The following is a 17,203-nucleotide window of genomic DNA, read 5'->3' on the forward strand; positions in this document are numbered from 1 at the left end:
CTGAACTGAACTGAATCAACATCTAACAGGTGGGACAGTTCTCAGGGCTTCCGAGAATCGGCTTCCCGGGTTACAATCCTCAGTTTGGCTCGAATAAAATTTCTTTTCTTCTTCTTACGTTGATTATTGAATTTTCATCGACTGTTGTGTCACTGTTTCATCGACTGCTGAGTTTTGAGAGGGCTTTAGGTATTCTGACTGCAAGTTCTTTCAAACGTGTGATTGGGGAACATATCCTCCCAGTCTGTAGTTTGTTATTTCATTATAACTCACCAGCATCTTCCGCTAAGGAGACAGTTTTTGATTTTGATAAATTGCAACTTGTCAGTTCTTTTGTTTTCTGAATCATGCTTTTGCTGTGGCAGAAGAACTCATGACCCCTGGTTACAAAGGTTTTATTTTGTCTCACACTTTATATTTAGATACATGACCCACTTTGAGTTCATCTTTTCAGTAAGTGGAAGGCTTAGGTCAGGAGCCTTTTTTGTGCATCTTCAGCACTACCCCTTCTCCATTAAATTGCCATGGAACCTCAAAAGGCCTTGACATCACAGCCCTCAGCAGGTGTCAGGATTAAGTAACATGGTGTCACCTCAAGGAAGATACCCTGTGAACACAGAGGCTGTTCGATTTTTTTTTTTAACATGGATTTAGATACAGCACTACTTAAACTTTGTTACAGAAAAAACTACAAACGTAATAGTTTAAAGTGGCTTTTTTTTAAAAAAAGAAATGTGACACTTTTAAGTTGAGGCATAACTGACATGTAGTTTGTTAGTCTCAGGTGTACAACATAATGATTCCACATTTGTACACATTGCAAAATGATCACAATGTCTAGTTAACATTGGTCATCATGCAGTTACAAAATTTTTTCTTGTTATCAGAACTTTTAAGATCTATTCTCTTAGCAATTTTCAAATATGTAATACATATTAATAACTATAGTCACCATGCTGTACATGACGTCTCTATGAATTATTTATTTTATAACTGGAAGTTTGTGACTCTTGACCCTCTCTACCCATTTTGCCCACCCTCACCCCCCACCCCCTGTCCCCTGCCGCTGACAGCCACCAATCTGTTCTCTGTATCAATGAGCTTGGTTTTTTAAATTATTCCACGTGTAAGTGAGATCATACAGTATTTGTCTTTCTCTGACTTTTTAGCAGTGTCCTATCCATGCTGTTGTAAATAGCAAGATGACTTATCTGTGGCTGAATAATATTCCATTGTTACACAGACCACATTTTCTCATTCATTCTTCCATTAGTGGACACTTCGGTTGTTTCCAAAATGGCTTTCTTAAGCATTAGTCCTATATCCTCATGGTTCCATGTCTCAAAGCCGTTCAAGTTAAGCAAAAGACAACAGTTATTCTTAACAATTATGAACATTTATTAAGCACCAAGAGTATACTGCACTGGTTGCTATGTAAAAACATAATTATTGACATAGTGTCCCTGCCACGGAGTTTACAATCGAAAATGAAATACAACAATGCCATAAGCCAACTTCAAAATTTCCTTCATTTAGAAATTGCTATTTTGGCAAACAAGGCAAAAATGACCTACCATCAGTTACAATGTTAGTAAGATGTAAAGAATGTTTGACTCGTACCCAGACATTTTCCCAAGTATATTAGGCTTGATAAGGAAAAGAGCACTTAGAAATGTAGTAAACAATGAATTATTTCAAATGCCTTGTAGGATTTTAAGCAAAGATTTGTTCACTAGCCTGAGCTTCTCCCTTCTGGGAGGAAGCCATGTGAAACTAAGCAAGTCCATCCTCTCATCCACTGACAGCCATCTACTCCTTACTCCTGGTAAGAGTGAGGGCTCATTGATCCCCTGCAGGGGGCAGGGAATGTGTGTCTGGATAAAACACCCCATGGCCTTGGAGGATTCAAGGGGCAAACTTGCAGGAAATACAAAGTCATATTTTATGAGAGAGGTGAGCAGCAGGACCTCTGGGCACAGGAGAGACATGAGCCCTGTAGTGATTCAGCCCATGCCTCTTCTCAGTGATTAGAAACAGGTAAGTGGGCGCTTTCTGCTCCGGATTTCCTGTGTGGAGCATTCCCGGAGCATTCAGGAATTTAGCATCAAGACCCCAGACTGCAGATCCTGCACTGTATCCACCGTACAGTATTTAATAAATACTTTAAAGATTTTTGTTGCTGGTCATTTATTAGCTGACAAAGGCACGCTGAAGGGAATTTGATTCTTGCTGTCAAATGCAGACTGTTCAGACTTCTGAACACAGTCTTAAAGTATATATTATTTTCTATCACTGATCATTCTTTGAACTCTAAAAGAGCACTAAAAAAAATTAATTGGTTATAAATTAAAAACTGAAATACAATTTAAAGTGCATGCACAAGTATTTAAAAATACATGCATACAAATATCTTAATGGCAGACTGGTAGCATCCTGAGATTTTTTTTTATGGCAAAATAACATTTCAGCAATTTTTTGAAAATACCAATAATTTTCCCCTTAGAAGCCCATCTTTGCAACTTTCTTTTACATGATAACATAGTAGCAGCAACATTTAAAAAATGTTCACAAAATTCTCTTTGCATATAGGTTTATGGAGAAAGACATCCAGAAACTTTAAGATAAAACTTTGCAAAATAAAATAATTCACTACATTTGGCCTAAAGTTGATACTTAAACACCACTCTTCCAATTTAAAAGTGTTACTTATACCTCCTACATACAGTAAATAAAATCTAACTATAAGATTTGTAATGAAAAACTTGAAACACATATCAACATAATTCTCTTCTAATTAAGATCACAAATTAATTTCAATGTATTTCCCCAAAAAGAAGAAAAAAATTTTAATAATCATAGCTGTGGTAAATGAATTTGAGTTTACAAATCTCATTCAATGCACTTGTTTTTAGTTTGTAAGGTATGAAACAGCTAGAACTCCTGATTATGTATTTTTCTAAGGCAAGGCAAGTTTATTTATATATAAAGCATAGATATTAGCATGGTTATAAAGGCAATATGATCAATACATAAACATTCCCGTTTTTAAGTGATACATTCCAAACTACTTAACATTTAATTTCATGTCCTATTCTAAGACTGCATCTGTGATCTTAAGCTTCAAAGTATAATTGCTGTAATACATGAAAAAATACTTCATTTTTCCAATATTGTAAAGTATACTGTATTTTCAAATACCTAGTATAAATTTTTTTTGCACAAAATTTTAAAAAGAATATTATTAGCTAGCTATAACTACCATGACGTAACTGTATAAAGAAGTTCACAAAGGAGAATAAAAATTAAAACTAAGCTTAATAATTATTGCATTTAACCATAACAAAAAAAGTCCCCAAATCAAGTAGTTCTGAATACACTTGTTTCTTATATGAGTAATGTGTATATTCATTTTACAGTCACTAGTTTGATAAACACACTAAGATTCTGTGAGATATGGTTTTCTTTTTTATATCCTCCCCAACTGCAGTTGTAATTATTTTTCTTTCAAATACAAAGTAAATAATGTTTATATTTTTTTATCTGAGTCATGTAAAAACTGACTCCTTTCATTTTTAAAAGTTATATTTAATATTTTGGACCTTAATTAAAATTTAACATTTAACCATGTTTCTTTTTCTATTATGTATCATCTACATTTCAACAAACTGATAAGGGTTATTAACAAAGGCAAATCTTGATCTCATCCATGTTTTAAATATGATGACAGAAACTTTTTTTCTCTTTAATGAGAAAAAGATGAAGAACACCAATAGGTGTTCAATAGGTCCTCTTCACTCTCAACTGTTTTGAGACACAACTTTAAGACAGGGTGCATCAGGTCAGGCAATGTTGTGATCTCTTATCTTTGCATAGAAGAGAAAAAATAAAGGAAGTTATTTCCTTCCTAAGGTCTCAGCTAGCTTCTTAAGTCTTTTCTTCAGCTCCAATGGAAATTTCTCATAGCACTTCTTACAGACTGGCTTCATGTCAAACTCCACAAATTTATTCCTAAAGTTAATAATAATAAAAAAATATTAGTGGAAATGTATTCACATTTGTATACAGACATACAGATAATGTGCAATAATTTTATTGAAGTAAATGAAGACACTATGCATATTACAATTATATTCATATCAGCAAAAAACTAATTCTAATCTCAATTCTAATCATTATGGTAAACATAAATACAATACCATTTGAAGAAAGTTGCCCTTATAAACTGATCTTGTACAATGATCTGTATGATACAGAATGCTGATTACATTTTAGTCTGTGCTAAGTATGCAGGGAATCTAACGTGAATAAAACTCAGATAAAGTCAATCATGTTTTAAAATACTGTGAGAACACTTTTAAAAAATAGTTATTCAGAGCAAAGAACTCTATCTCTCTGATAAGACTGATTCTCTTTATTGAAGGTGTAGGTATCTCATGTAGTATTTTACATAGTGGAGCCATGAGGCTTCATCTTGCCTGGCCTCCCATCCCAACAATGATCATCTTCAAAAAGAAAAACCTAAACTAACATCTAAGTTACTTTGGTTGGCTGTCTCACAGAAAATTCAAGAGCACCAGTGGACCGTGTGGCCTGTGGTCACATCTGTGATCAGTGTGTATATGGAGAACTCAATTCTTTAAAAGCCAGGACAGCACACACCCTCAATTGACTTGTACAATTCCGGACAGTTGTTGAGAAGGCCTCCTAGCTATGGGTGATGCATTTCCAGTTGACAGCTATCAGCGCTCATAGCCATTGAGATCGTGGGTCCCTAATTGTGAAGGGAACAAATGCAGAACTTTCTAACTAGTTCGATTTCTGTGAAATTACATCTAGGAAATGTGTGGGACAAGTCCAGTGATACACTGTTATCTGTTACAAATTATTACATCTGTCGATACAATTTTAAAGAACAAAAATAACAAAGTTAAATCCTGACCACATATTTAAAATGAAAAACCTTTTTTTTAAACACCATGTGAGAATTATTTTCTGATTTTTTCCCAGAGATCCTAATGATGACAGTAATTCAAATGTTATGTTTCAATTGGCAATTTGATTTAAATAGTGCTATTGAGTTAAAAAGTTCTCCCAAAGTGTTCTATAGAGCCCATGAAGTATAGCTTGCCAGGCTCCTCTGTTCATGGGATTTTCCAGGCAAAAATACTGGAGTGGGTTACCATATCCTTCTCTAGGGGATCTTCCCAACTCAGGGGTTGAACCCCCATCTCCTGCTTTGGCAGGTGGATTCTTTACCACTGAGCCACCAGGGAACCCTGCTAAGCAAACCTTACATTGTTTTCATTTTCTATCTGAATTTTAATTTTTCTTTGTAGAAGGAAACTTGAAAATTGAAACAATAAAAAACTTTTAGAACTCAGAACACAATGGTCCCTATGAAGAAGTGAGACAGTCTTTCTAACAATGCAAGAGAATTTCAAAGACTGAAATATGTCCTGTGAAAACCAGGAATTGTACAAAAACACACACACATCCAGCGATGCCGTATCTTATTCTCTACTTTAGGTGGTCTCTGCTTAGATAGGAAACATGCTGAGAGTTTAGTTTAACGTAGAACTTAGAACATGCAGCACTGGAACTGACCAATTATATTATTTTAGGCAAAGAAGCCAAAAACTAGGATTTTAAAAGCTGTAATGATCAGACAGAAATACTTTGAAACTTTTACAGTACCTATTAAGAGATTAGAATTCTTCCCTTTGAATCCACTGGAAAAAAAAGAAATCTATACCATATTATGATTAAAAAATGAGCTGAGAGAGTCTACAGATTCAAGAAAGCAAGTGCAGTACAGGTTATGTGAAGGGTGGACCCTATTAAAGAGTGTAATTTTTAATAATTAGGCAAAAAGATCAGCTCTACACAGGACAAGCCCATCTATGTCAGCCTCTGGCAGCTACAAATACATGCCAAAAAGAAACAAGAAAAGTAGGAGACAAAACCAGGATCAACATGTATTCTGGAGGACTAACCACAGGAGAAAGTAGTAGAAATGGTGGCAGAGGGACAGAAAAGCTCACAGACAGACTGGCTTTTTCTTTTTCTGCTTGTCCTTATCCTTGGCTTCTCTCTCCCGCTTGGCAAGTCTCCTCTTAAATTCTTCTGGCATTTTCTCATAACAATGTTTGCAGACTGGCTTTAGATCAATCTCAACAAACTTATCCCTTTGTGTAGGACAGAGAAGGAACAAAAGAAAAGAGGGAACGATTAAAGGAGGAACCTTTGCTTTGAGAAGGCCTGGACAGAAAGAATCAAGAAGCATCAGGTCCTACTTTTCCAACACTGAATGCTCTCCACAATGTCCCCCGCGCGTCCCACCCAAGGGCTCGCAGGCCCAGCGCACACTTACTTGAGTGTCAGCTTGGCGCTGCAAGTGGAACAGGCAAAGCAGTGCACACACCAGGCCTTGTTGAGGGCGGAAACCACTGGGGAGAGAGGGGATGGTCACTCACCCACAGCTCGGCTCACCACCAACCCCTTCCCCAGGCCGGTTCTCTAGGGCTTTCCTCACGAACCACACATGGCACTAAGCATCTCAGTGCCATTAACTGATACTCACAGAATCAGTTGAAGTTACTCACTAATTTATCTATCACACTGTTAGAACACACAGTCTCAGCTCTGCATCTATCTCCCACAACTGCAGGCCTCACCTCAGGGAAGGCCATCACTGCCTTTCAACCTGTAGTGATGGTTAATGTTTCGAGGCATCTGAACAGCAGATGCCAAGTCTCCCCATCAGAGCCCCCACTCCCCAGCTGTGAAGGTGCGGCCCAACTCTACTGGCACCGCTACCTGCCTCCTGCCACCTGCCCAGCAAGGTAGTCTGAACTAGGTAAGTAACTGAAACAGGAGCCAGGTGCTAACCCACCAGCCGGGGTGAGTCTGCCTTCCAAGCAGACACTAAGCTCCTCTGCCCGCTTCTCTCTCCTGGCAACTGCCTCCCGCAGACGGAGGTGAGATTTATTTCCACTGGCACTAAAGATCACTTTCCTGAAGCCACCCCTTCACAAAGGGCACTTGGGCAGTGTTTCAGAAAGTATTTCCCAAATTCGGCTCTCTGCCCAGAGGCATGAAGCAGGCTGGAAACAGCAGTGTTTACAACTTCACCAGGAAGCTTCTGGCAGAATCTGCTAATGACTGCTGGCAAACAGCTGCTTCCTTTCCATGCTAGTCAATCAGGCCTCCTCACATGGGACCAGGGGGCAGGTTCTGGAAAGGTCTAGAGACAACCACCAGGTGTTCACGTCTGCAGGGTTCAGGGGACCCTCCCCAAGTGCTCCTAATGAACACACCCCGCAGCTTCCACGGAAAGTAATTCCAGGGATGGGAGGGAGAAGCAAGACTCGGGGTCAGTCGTTTCTATGGTAACGACCTTGCAGCACTGGCCTAAAGTGTCATCAAAAATGAGCAACAAGTTTGATTCTTAGGAGTTAGCATTTCACGGCTAGAGATCACTTGGGAAATACGCCAAAGAAAGAGGAAAAGTAACCGATGACCATCACAACATTTTCCAATTTTCACATGACCCAGGGGTTTTGTGTCCAAAGGTGCCCTACAGGTGCTCACCATCGCCTTCTATAACACGGTTGCAGTGGAAACAAACATCACCAAATAGCTGGAAACGGGAAAAGACAAAAAAAAAGTGGTAAAATTAAAGATATGTTACAACTAAGTATCAGAACACCAAACATTTAATATAATTTCAGTTCTTCGTAAAACTTAAAAACAAATACCCTACAGCATGTTTCTAGCTTCCATATACATGCATTAACATACAATACTTTTCTTTCTGACTTACTTTACTCTGTATAATAGGCTCTAGCTTTATCCACCTCAGTAGGACTGACGCAAATGAGTTCTTTTTTTACAGCTGAGTAATATTCCATTGAATTGACAGGATAGTGTGGAAACATATACATTACCATATGTAAAAAAGATAACAAGAGGGAATTTTCTGTGTGACACAGGGAGCTCAACCGAGTGCTCTGTGACCACCTAGAGGAGTCGGAAGCATGGGAGATGGGAAGAGATTTCAGGAAGGAGGGGATATATGTATACCTGTGGCTGATTTACATTGATGTGTGGCAGATGCCAACACAATATTGTAAAACAATTATCCTTCAATTAAAAAAAAAATAGCCTGGCTATACCTAAACTCAGAATTTGCTGTTACTAGAGATGATCAGTAAATGTTCACTGACTAGTTTTTACTTACTACAATGAAAACAATTTACTATTCAACTTGATGGAAAACAAAACACGGCTCTGGAGATTTCAGGACGGTAAAGGAGCATGAGAACCCTGGACTGGGCCCAGCACTGGAGTGGAAAACAGGCCAGAAGGACATTACTCGGTAAAGTGACAAAACTGGAATGGACAGAGTAATCAATGATAACAGTTATACAAGTGAGTCCCATATTCTTGGGAAGTACACGCTGAAGCATTAGGGGTAAAGGACCACAGGGAATTTATCATCAAATGATTTAGAAAAGAATCGGCATGCTTTTGTACGTATACATTGATTCGCATACAATGAGATGAGCATTTATGTGTGTGTCAGAGAAGGCAGGAAGGACACACACGTGATGAAGTAGGTACTGAATCTGAGTACAACATGTAGGTATTTTCTTTGTATTTATTATTTTACCACTTTTCTCTGAGTATGAAGTGATTTTACAAATAAAAAGTTAAAAAGCCACGTGTATAGCCCAGTGTACATTTCCCCAGAGCTCTCTCTGCACGTAACTGTGGAGAAGCTCAAGTTCACCTAAGTGTGTGTCACATCCAAAGAGCCCATCTCTACCTGGTTGTAGTGGGTTTCACAGTATGCCAGGCCCTTCCTCTCGTAATGGCGATGTCCAAGGAATGGCTTCTCACACTTAGCACAAACAAAATGCTGAAAGAAATGGCATTAGGTCATATTTGCATCAGCATGTTTTATTTATGTAGTGAAGCAAAGCTCCAGAGCTAAAGAGAAGATCCATGAAAGCCTAGGTGCTGGTGTCATCTGGGTCACAAGCGACCCTGAAGTGACCAGGGTCATCCCAGCCTTCATCCAGCATCTGGAGGCTCTGACTCAACAGCAGAATGAGAAAAGAGAGGATACGTGGATGCCTCTCTGGGTTGGACCAGGAACCAAGTCTCCCCGCACCGTCACAGGCTGATCACAGCACCGTGCCGTCTACGTTCTTAGTTTTCCACAAAGTTGACAGTCACCAAGTGCCCCCACTCACCCCTCAGCATCCCCCAGCCTTGTTGGCACCCCTGATCCTTGGGTGTGCGAGGGCCCGGTCACCCTGCCATGGGCACTCACCTCCACGTGCCACTGCTTGCCCATGGCATTCACCACACGCCCCTCGATGGGCCGGCGGCAGGCACCGCAGATGGGCACCCCCATCTTGTCGTGGCATGGCAGGCAGTACAGCTCCCCCTTGAGCTCCCGGGCATCAGCAGTCAGCTCCTTCCTGCCCGAGAGAGGAACCACTGAGTACCATCAGCAAGGGGAGAGCCGGTGGCTGGTGTGGCTGACGCCCTGAGATAAGGCATCTGAATAGACCACCGCAACAACCCCATAACTGCTTGTTCCCCCGAGAGGTGGTCACAGTGATTGAACAGCTTCAGCAGGCTTCATATTCGTGTCAACATAAACATCACCCAATGACAACCAGTCAGACGTACCCCCACGTGGCCCCTTGTCTCTGCTGTCACTTTTATTATAGAGTCCCTCCTTGTTTTCCTTAAGAAGCTGGGGGAGAGGGATGCAGGCCCAGGGACAGACCTGCTAATGCTACCTTCCTAAAATAACAAGAGTGTGGAGACTAGTTCCACTTCCTGACACTCACTAACAAGCTGCTAAGAACAGCTTTAGGTTCGTAGAAAACACACAGACCAAACGCCCAGACCGCTCCCCTGACAAATGCTTGAGTTCACTACTGTCTTCAGTCTCCTGAGTTAATAAACCGAGGTGGCCCCCAAACAAGATGGATTTCATCTGTTTTTAAAAGGTTCTTTAGGAGAAGTGCTCATGGAGAATGAACAGAGGGAGGACAGGCAAGAAAACCAGACCAAGCCGGAACTGAATCCCCCAAATAAGCTGTCTGTCAGCTTTCACTGCAGTTCTCTACTCCCCGTGGTAACAGCCAGGACAGTCATGCTGACTATGGTCAAGTACCTTTTCCATTAAATTCTTATACTACACAGCAGACTGTGAAACACATAGCCTAACAACATATCCTGAGCTTCTGAAGAAAAAACAGATGTAAATAGAGAGCCAAAGTAAATAGATGTAGTTTAAACACTAATGGTTACAACTGTGATAGTTATATCCATTTGGATACAAAGATAAGACCATTTAAAGTTTTTTTCTTTGCATGGAAGAGGGGACCCTGTATTAAAAACAATGTGATGAAAAACAGCTGTGGGGACCACTGGGGATATTTTAATATGAGCTGATTATTCAAATGTATTAGGGCTTCCTAGGTGGCACAGTGGTAAAGAATCCACCTGCCAATGCAGGAGACACAGGTTTGATCCCTGGGTTGGGAAGATCCCCCTGGAGGAGGGCATGGCAACCCACTCCAGGATTCTTGCCTGGGAAATTCCATGGACAGAGGAGCCTGGTGGACTACAGTCTGTGGTGTCTCAAGAATCAGACATGACTGAGTGACTAAGTACACACATTTAAAGGTACATGTTTATGCACACTTGTACACACACACACACATGGCAACATGTTACCCAGTGAGACTTCATGAAGGGTCTGGGGTTCTCTGTGTATGAGTCTCTTGACTCTCCTATAGGTTTAACATTTTCCGGATTAAAAGCTGAAAAAAACCAGTTTGGGTGCCGGAGTAACAGTAATACCCAGGTCAGTGTGTTCACTTATTTCCACTGTCTGTACAGTAAGCAAGAGAACGTGGGCCTACCCGCAGTTGGCGCAGTTGAAGTGGTCTGGATGGTAGGGGTCGTTCTTGAATATCAATGGCTGCTCATCGATGATGGCGTGGCACTTCTGGCAGATGTATTTGCCGAGGCCCCGGGCTTTCTCCCGGTTATGACAGGGGCGACACAGGTGCCTAAACAGAGCCACAGAAGCTGACATTTAAAATCCAACGTTCTTCTAATAATTAAAAAAAAAAAAAGAAAAGCTTCCCATATCTATGCAAAGAAATTCAAGAGACCGTTTCTTAAAAATCACTGCTGTGTTTCAAGAGCAGAACCAAGCCCCACTTTCCACAGGAAGCTACTTACTCCCACTCAGATGATCAGGTAGCACTTAAAAGATCCCCCTAGCAGCCATGCCAGATGCAGGACAATGCCAGGGCGTCCCCCACAGGCCCGGCCAGCCACAGTGCACGCACATGACCTGGAGCACAGGCGACCCTGCCGCACCACCCTGCCCACCCACCCACCTGCCCTGAGGGGACTGGTGCCCTGCTCATACCTCCCGGCGTTCTTGACGAAACCAATGTCGGCCAAGACCTCCTGGCACAGGTCACAGCGGAAGCACTCGGGGTGCCAGCTGTTGTTCATGGCTTTGATCACCCGGCCGATGATGAATTCACCTGAGGGAGGGACACTCAGGCCGCAGCTCGGCCTCCCTGCCCACAGCCCCGGGAAACCATTCTCCCTGTGCTAGGATCCCACAGGAGGTGCTGTGTTAGAAAAACGCCTCCGTGTCCCCTGAGCCCTTGTGTTTGGCCCTGCAGCCACATTCTCGGGCCATCTTCTCATCTCTGGGTCTGCTCTCCTTTTCTAAACAAGGTGTGGGCTCTCCCTCTCCAAGGCCTGTGGTTATATGAGGTCATGGGCACAGAAAGCAGAAATCCACAGCCTGCTTTCTTGTAACGCAGACTTAACTTCTTCCTGCATCTAGGCTTCTCAGCATCTACTCGCTAATCCCACGTTCTCCGGCTGTGTGACCGGCAGGCCACCCCTGTGCCTCTCGAGGTCCCTGCTGCCCCCCACCAACTGCATTGACAAAAGGGAACTGCATGGAAGCCCAGCAGGTCCTGGGGTCAGTCACCCCTCGGGCCATGAGAACCGGAGCTCTCGGGCTGGGACTCTTCCAGGTGGTTAACCTCGATGACGGGGAGTGCGGCTGACAAGCACCTGATGACTCTCCCTCCTACGCAGCTCGTGGGAGGAAGTCCTGCAGGAGGAAACTTACTTTTCACGGCAGGTTGGGCACCAACACTTACCACACTGATGACAGCAAGGAGCAAAGAGCATCTGGAAGTCATGTTCACAGTACTTCCTTCCTTCAAACTGAAACAGAAAATACCGGCCCCTCTGAGTAGGAGACAGCCCTAGGATCCATCATCTTCCTAAGGCCTGTGAAGCAGAGGGGCACCTTCTGGCACCTTCCACATGCCTGCGTGTGGATACAGACAGGCTTCCTGACCAGCTGAGACCAGAAGTGACCCTCCGCCTCCAGACAGCAATGAGACCCCTGCTCACCAGCTTTCACCAGGTCTTGGCTCAAACCCCACCTTCAGGGTGGAGGAGAACCACAGACCCCTCTCCCCATGTTGAAAAGACAAATTTACAGACAGTAAATATTCTAGCCTATTTTAACTGTCAACACTTTTGTGTGATGTGCAGTGCTTAGTCACTCAGTCATGTCCGACTCTTAGAGACCCCATGGACTGTAGCCCGTCAGGCTCCTCTGTCCATGGAATTCTCCAGGCAAGAATACTGGAGTGGGTTGCTATGCCATCCTCCAGGGGATCTTCCCAACCCAGGGATCGAACCCAGATCTCCTGCATTGCACGTGGATTCTTTACCATCTGAGCCACCAGGGAAGCCCATTACAAAGATTATTACTATACAAATGATCAAAATGTGAGTATCGGGACTTCCCCGGCCATCCAGTGGTTATGCAGGGGACATGGGTTTGATCCCTGGTCCCAGAAGATTCCACAAGTGGAGGACCAGTCAAGCCCACGTGCCATAACTACCAAGCCCGTGTGCCTCAACTACGAAGCCTGTGTGCCTCGACTAGAGAGCCTTTGCACCAAAATCAAAGATCCCACATGATGCAGTGAAGATTCTGATGTAGCCAAGTCAATCTATCAATTGATCAATAGTTTTTAGGAAAGCATGTTACAAGTGTTATTTTGCATTTACTGTTTGATTATTCGCACGAGCAGCATATCCTACCGAGGTAAGCAGGACCCCTCTTTCCCTCACAGTGATTTCAGTCCTCCACTGATAAGGATGCTTGACACCTAGAAGACTTGGAGTTCAATGTTATCTAGTTTATTAATGTTTTCTATTTGGGGGACTGCTTGTATCCTTCTCACAGTATGGGGAAAAGAAAGTGATGGAGAGGCAACAGCAAGCTGTGGAGATAGGAGCCTGCGTCTTCTCTTTTCCTCCTTAGAATCTCTCATAAGGCCACTGCCATAATTACCCATTTCAGTAAAAATCTTAGCTCTGAAAATAGTAGGTCAGGGAAAGAAAACCATATCAGATATCAGAGACCAAACTGAGGTATAACCCTATTACGTCACTAGTCTGCTCTTGTCAAGGGCACGTAGCCTCTCTGGGCCTCGAGAAGGAGATCAGGCAGGTAGAGGGCTTTACAAGTGTGGAGACCGACGTCTCCTTGGGACAGGCTCCCTGGACCCCCAGGACTGTTCTGCGGGCCTGGGCGCCAGGGGCCACGGCCTCCCCTGCACCAGCTTAGGGACTGGAGAGCCCTGCTCGGTCCCCAGAACCATGGTCCCCTGAAGGCTATCACCCTTGACAGAAAGAGAGATTCCTGTTCTGACAGCGAGGGTTTCTGTCGTAGAGAATGTGTGTTCTGGGAACACGGTAGGAGCTGAAAAGATGTGTCTGAGCAACACGGTGTTCTGGAGTTTGTCCCAACACACCCACTGCTCTGCTCTGCGGCCCCATGACTTCTACAGGCTGGCTGCGAGCCCCGCTCCCAGGCCCCATTCCTATGGGAAAACACTGTCGGAATGACCAACAACTGACTTACTAATGACCTCTAAAAGCCACCTTTCCTTCCTCAGGAATGGCTTGTAAAACAGGAAAAGTTTAAAATCTGCAGGAGGAGAAACCAAACAGTAGCCGCCTCTGGGTGTCACATAACTGTGTACACATATCACCATATAGAGACACACGTGCAGACACACAAGGAGGTGATCACACAGGCACGCACTCACACATAGACACAAGCACAGCCACACACATACACAGACACACACACAGACCACGCAGACACACACCACACACATAGATATACACAGACACATACAGACACAGATATATACATAGAAACACACAGAACATACAGACAGACAGACACACACACACACATACACTGTTGTCCTCACTCCCAGGTTGAGGCCGTCCCTAGACGAGCCCCAAAGCAGACATGAGGGGGCATTTCAGGCCAGTCAGCATGAACACACTTGCGCCCAGCACCCATGGTAACAACCATAGGATCAGGAAGAATAGGTGTTTGGGAAAGAAGAGGAGACACTGAGAAGAACAGGATAAGAAGGGGTGCCCCCACCCCACAAATAAGAGCCCCTTTAGGACACAGGTGCTGGGGGGCATCCACAGGGCTGACCACCACCCAGCATCACTGCCCAGCCCTCACCACCACCCACCATCACTGCCCAGTCCCTACCAACACAGCATCACTGCCCAGCTCCCACTGCCCAGCTCCCCAACTCCACCGTCACTGCCCAGCCCCCACCAACACAGCATCACTGCCCAGCCCTCACCACCACCCACCATCACTGCCCCACCCCCGCAGCTCACCCACACCCACCTCATAGAAGAGGCCCTCCGGGAACTGCTGGAAGCACTGGGCGCACACGAAGCACTGCTCGTGGTAGAGCTCGCCATTGCTGTTGACAATCTTCTCAGCGGGCGCAAAGCCGCCCCGGCAGCGCTCGCAGCTGGCGTTGGCCAGGGCATTGGCCATGTTGCTGCAACAGACAGACAGGGGATATGGGTCACAGATGGCAGCTCTTCCTGACAGCTTGGTCTGGGGTCACAACAACCATGTCTTGTCCATAAAGCTGGCTTCCTGCCTGCGACCCAAGGTCTCAAGCCCACTTTCTCACGTGGCATCTGGGTGCAGACCCTCTGGTTCGCTAACATCCTGCATCCTCCTGCCAACAGCCCAGAGGGCACCCTACCCCCTGCCCAGCCCGTGAGGAGCCAGGGCTGCAGGGGAGCCTCATGAGCCACCTCAAAGAATTGAACTGAGGGCCTGACATTGGCTTCACTGAACTCCCCCCGAACATGGTCTGGACATGCTGAAGGCACAGCCCAGATACAGGACCCGACTGGTGAGGCCCTGCCAAAGCAGCTTCAGTCCTACAGTCCGACGGGGGTACAAATGCCAAACATGGACGCTAGGAGACAGATCCGAACACGGTCATTGGGAGATGGATCTGAAAGCCACAGAATTTCCCATCCTGAGACCATTTTATAGCCGGTGATGTGCAGGTCCAGAGACTGACAAGCCCAGCATCACACAGCTGTCTGGTTCAGGGGAGACTCAGGCCCAGAATCCCAGTTCCCCCGCCCAGGAGCCACAATGGGATGACGGTATCATGCTCGACAGGACCTGAGAGACCTGTCAGGAAAGAGGAACCATGACAAGACCCCAGCTGAGGAGCTACCAGCCAGGGCTCCCCTGGACTCCGAACACTCGGGTGCATTCAGTAAAGGGAAAGCACCTGACCGAACCACCTATCAGATCTCTCCAGACTGTGGGCTCCGGTGAAGGACTGTTGGGTCTCTGGACGGCCCCCAGGGGGAAGGCCCTGGCAGAGCTGGTGCTGGCCCGGCAGCTTCATGATTTGCGGGTTTATTTTCAGATACCCAGACGCCCACTCAGAGCATGCGCTCCGCTGTGTGTCGGGTCCCAGGGGCAGCGTCTGAGCCCCCAGACACCCACTCAGCCCTCCTTGGGCAGTCACTGCCAACCTCCGCAGCCTGCCCAGCCCCCAAGGGGGAGGAGGAGTTCCCCCCACCCTTGGAGGACCGCTGCCTTGTCCCCATCACAGCCCACATCTCACTGCTTCCTCAGCAAGGTCTGCACAGAGCACACCTCACCCCCACTCCCACGGAAGACGACCCCGCCCTCTCCTGGCAACGGTCTCACAGAGCAACATCCTGCTTTGTCGACTTCACACCCCATGCAGAAGTCCATGTCCACGACCCCACACCAACAAAACTCGATTAAAGCGTTGCCAGGAAAGGAAGGGAGGGACGTGGCCTTGACACTTGGCAAACTTGACCTAAGTCCCCTACTGAAGCGAACTTTCTATTTGTTGTTGAAAAAGTACTGGGGATCAGGGAGAGAAGCCATCTCTCCCTTGTCACCTGGCTCTGCTGCAAGCTGGACAAACGAGGGCAGTTTGGTTCTGGTCCCCTTCTCCCAACAGGGACCAAAATCCACAGGTGCTCCTCGACAACGTGCGGTGGCCCACAGCCGCCCCCACGGGCCCAGTACTGCTCCAAGAGTTGAATAAGAAAAAGCCTATAAAACCACTTTGGAAACCAAAAAGAGCTACTCAAACATCAAGCACTGTTACTAATTTAAAATTCTCTCAAAAGAGTCACTGAATTCTCAGTGATTTTAGCAGAATTCCAAGAGAGCTACAGGAGAAACCCTGGAGTGCCCTGAATACTGATTTCCCAGATTGGTGACATTCTCCGGGAGGAAAGGCTCCCCTCTTCCCCACGTCTCTACAGGGGCCACAATTTCTTTATAAACTTCATTCAAAACAACATCTTCCAGAAGGATGAAGGCAGGTGGCATGGCTTTACTGAGACACACAATTTGCAAAAATGTTAACACAATGCCACTCTTTCTACCAGGGTTTTGTCATTTTGGAAACACATTTCATATAAAATTAATATTAATATTATTAATGTGTAATGAGCATGTTGTTATTTTACATGAACTAATCACACACACAATTTGCAAAAATGTTAACACAATGCCACTCTTTCTACCAGGGTTTTGTCATTTTGGAAACGCATTTCATATAAAATTAATGTTAATATTATTAATGTGTAATGAGCATGTTGTTATTTTACACGAACTAATCACTTAAAATTTTTCTCAGTTTTATTTTCTAATACAGTAAATACCGATAAAATAAGAGGTATTTGGAGACCTCAATATTTTTAAAGACAAGAG

General features: G+C 44.6%; 1 protein-coding gene across 8 annotated transcripts in view; it reads right to left on the reverse strand.

Annotated features, from left to right (window-relative positions):
* Positions 1-1,374: 1,374 nt before the first annotated feature.
* Positions 1,375-17,203, reverse strand: part of LIMS1 (LIM zinc finger domain containing 1) — an 82,783-nt gene continuing 66,954 nt past the window's right edge. For 5 of the 8 annotated variants that reach the window (XM_061432530.1, XM_061432533.1, XM_061432529.1 and 2 more), the window contains exons 2-11: positions 14,813-14,972; positions 12,225-12,291; positions 11,468-11,588; positions 10,950-11,099; positions 9,338-9,488; positions 8,828-8,920; positions 7,591-7,639; positions 6,371-6,446; positions 5,994-6,185; positions 3,921-4,008 (exon numbers count right to left, since the gene is read on the reverse strand). In XM_061432530.1, coding sequence (XP_061288514.1) covers positions 6,038-6,185; positions 6,371-6,446; positions 7,591-7,639; positions 8,828-8,920; positions 9,338-9,488; positions 10,950-11,099; positions 11,468-11,588; positions 12,225-12,291; positions 14,813-14,972 — 1,015 coding nt within the window. In that variant the 3' untranslated portion in view covers positions 3,921-4,008; positions 5,994-6,037. Of the gene's footprint in view, positions 4,009-5,993; positions 6,186-6,370; positions 6,447-7,590; positions 7,640-8,827; positions 8,921-9,337; positions 9,489-10,949; positions 11,100-11,467; positions 11,589-12,224; positions 12,292-14,812; positions 14,973-17,203 lie in introns of all 8 variants that reach the window. The other 3 variants (XM_061432531.1, XM_061432526.1, XM_061432528.1) reach the window with 1 other exon arrangement.

Source organism: Bos javanicus, chromosome 11, assembly GCF_032452875.1.
Source record: "Bos javanicus breed banteng chromosome 11, ARS-OSU_banteng_1.0, whole genome shotgun sequence".
Classification (NCBI taxonomy): domain Eukaryota; kingdom Metazoa; phylum Chordata; class Mammalia; order Artiodactyla; family Bovidae; genus Bos; species Bos javanicus.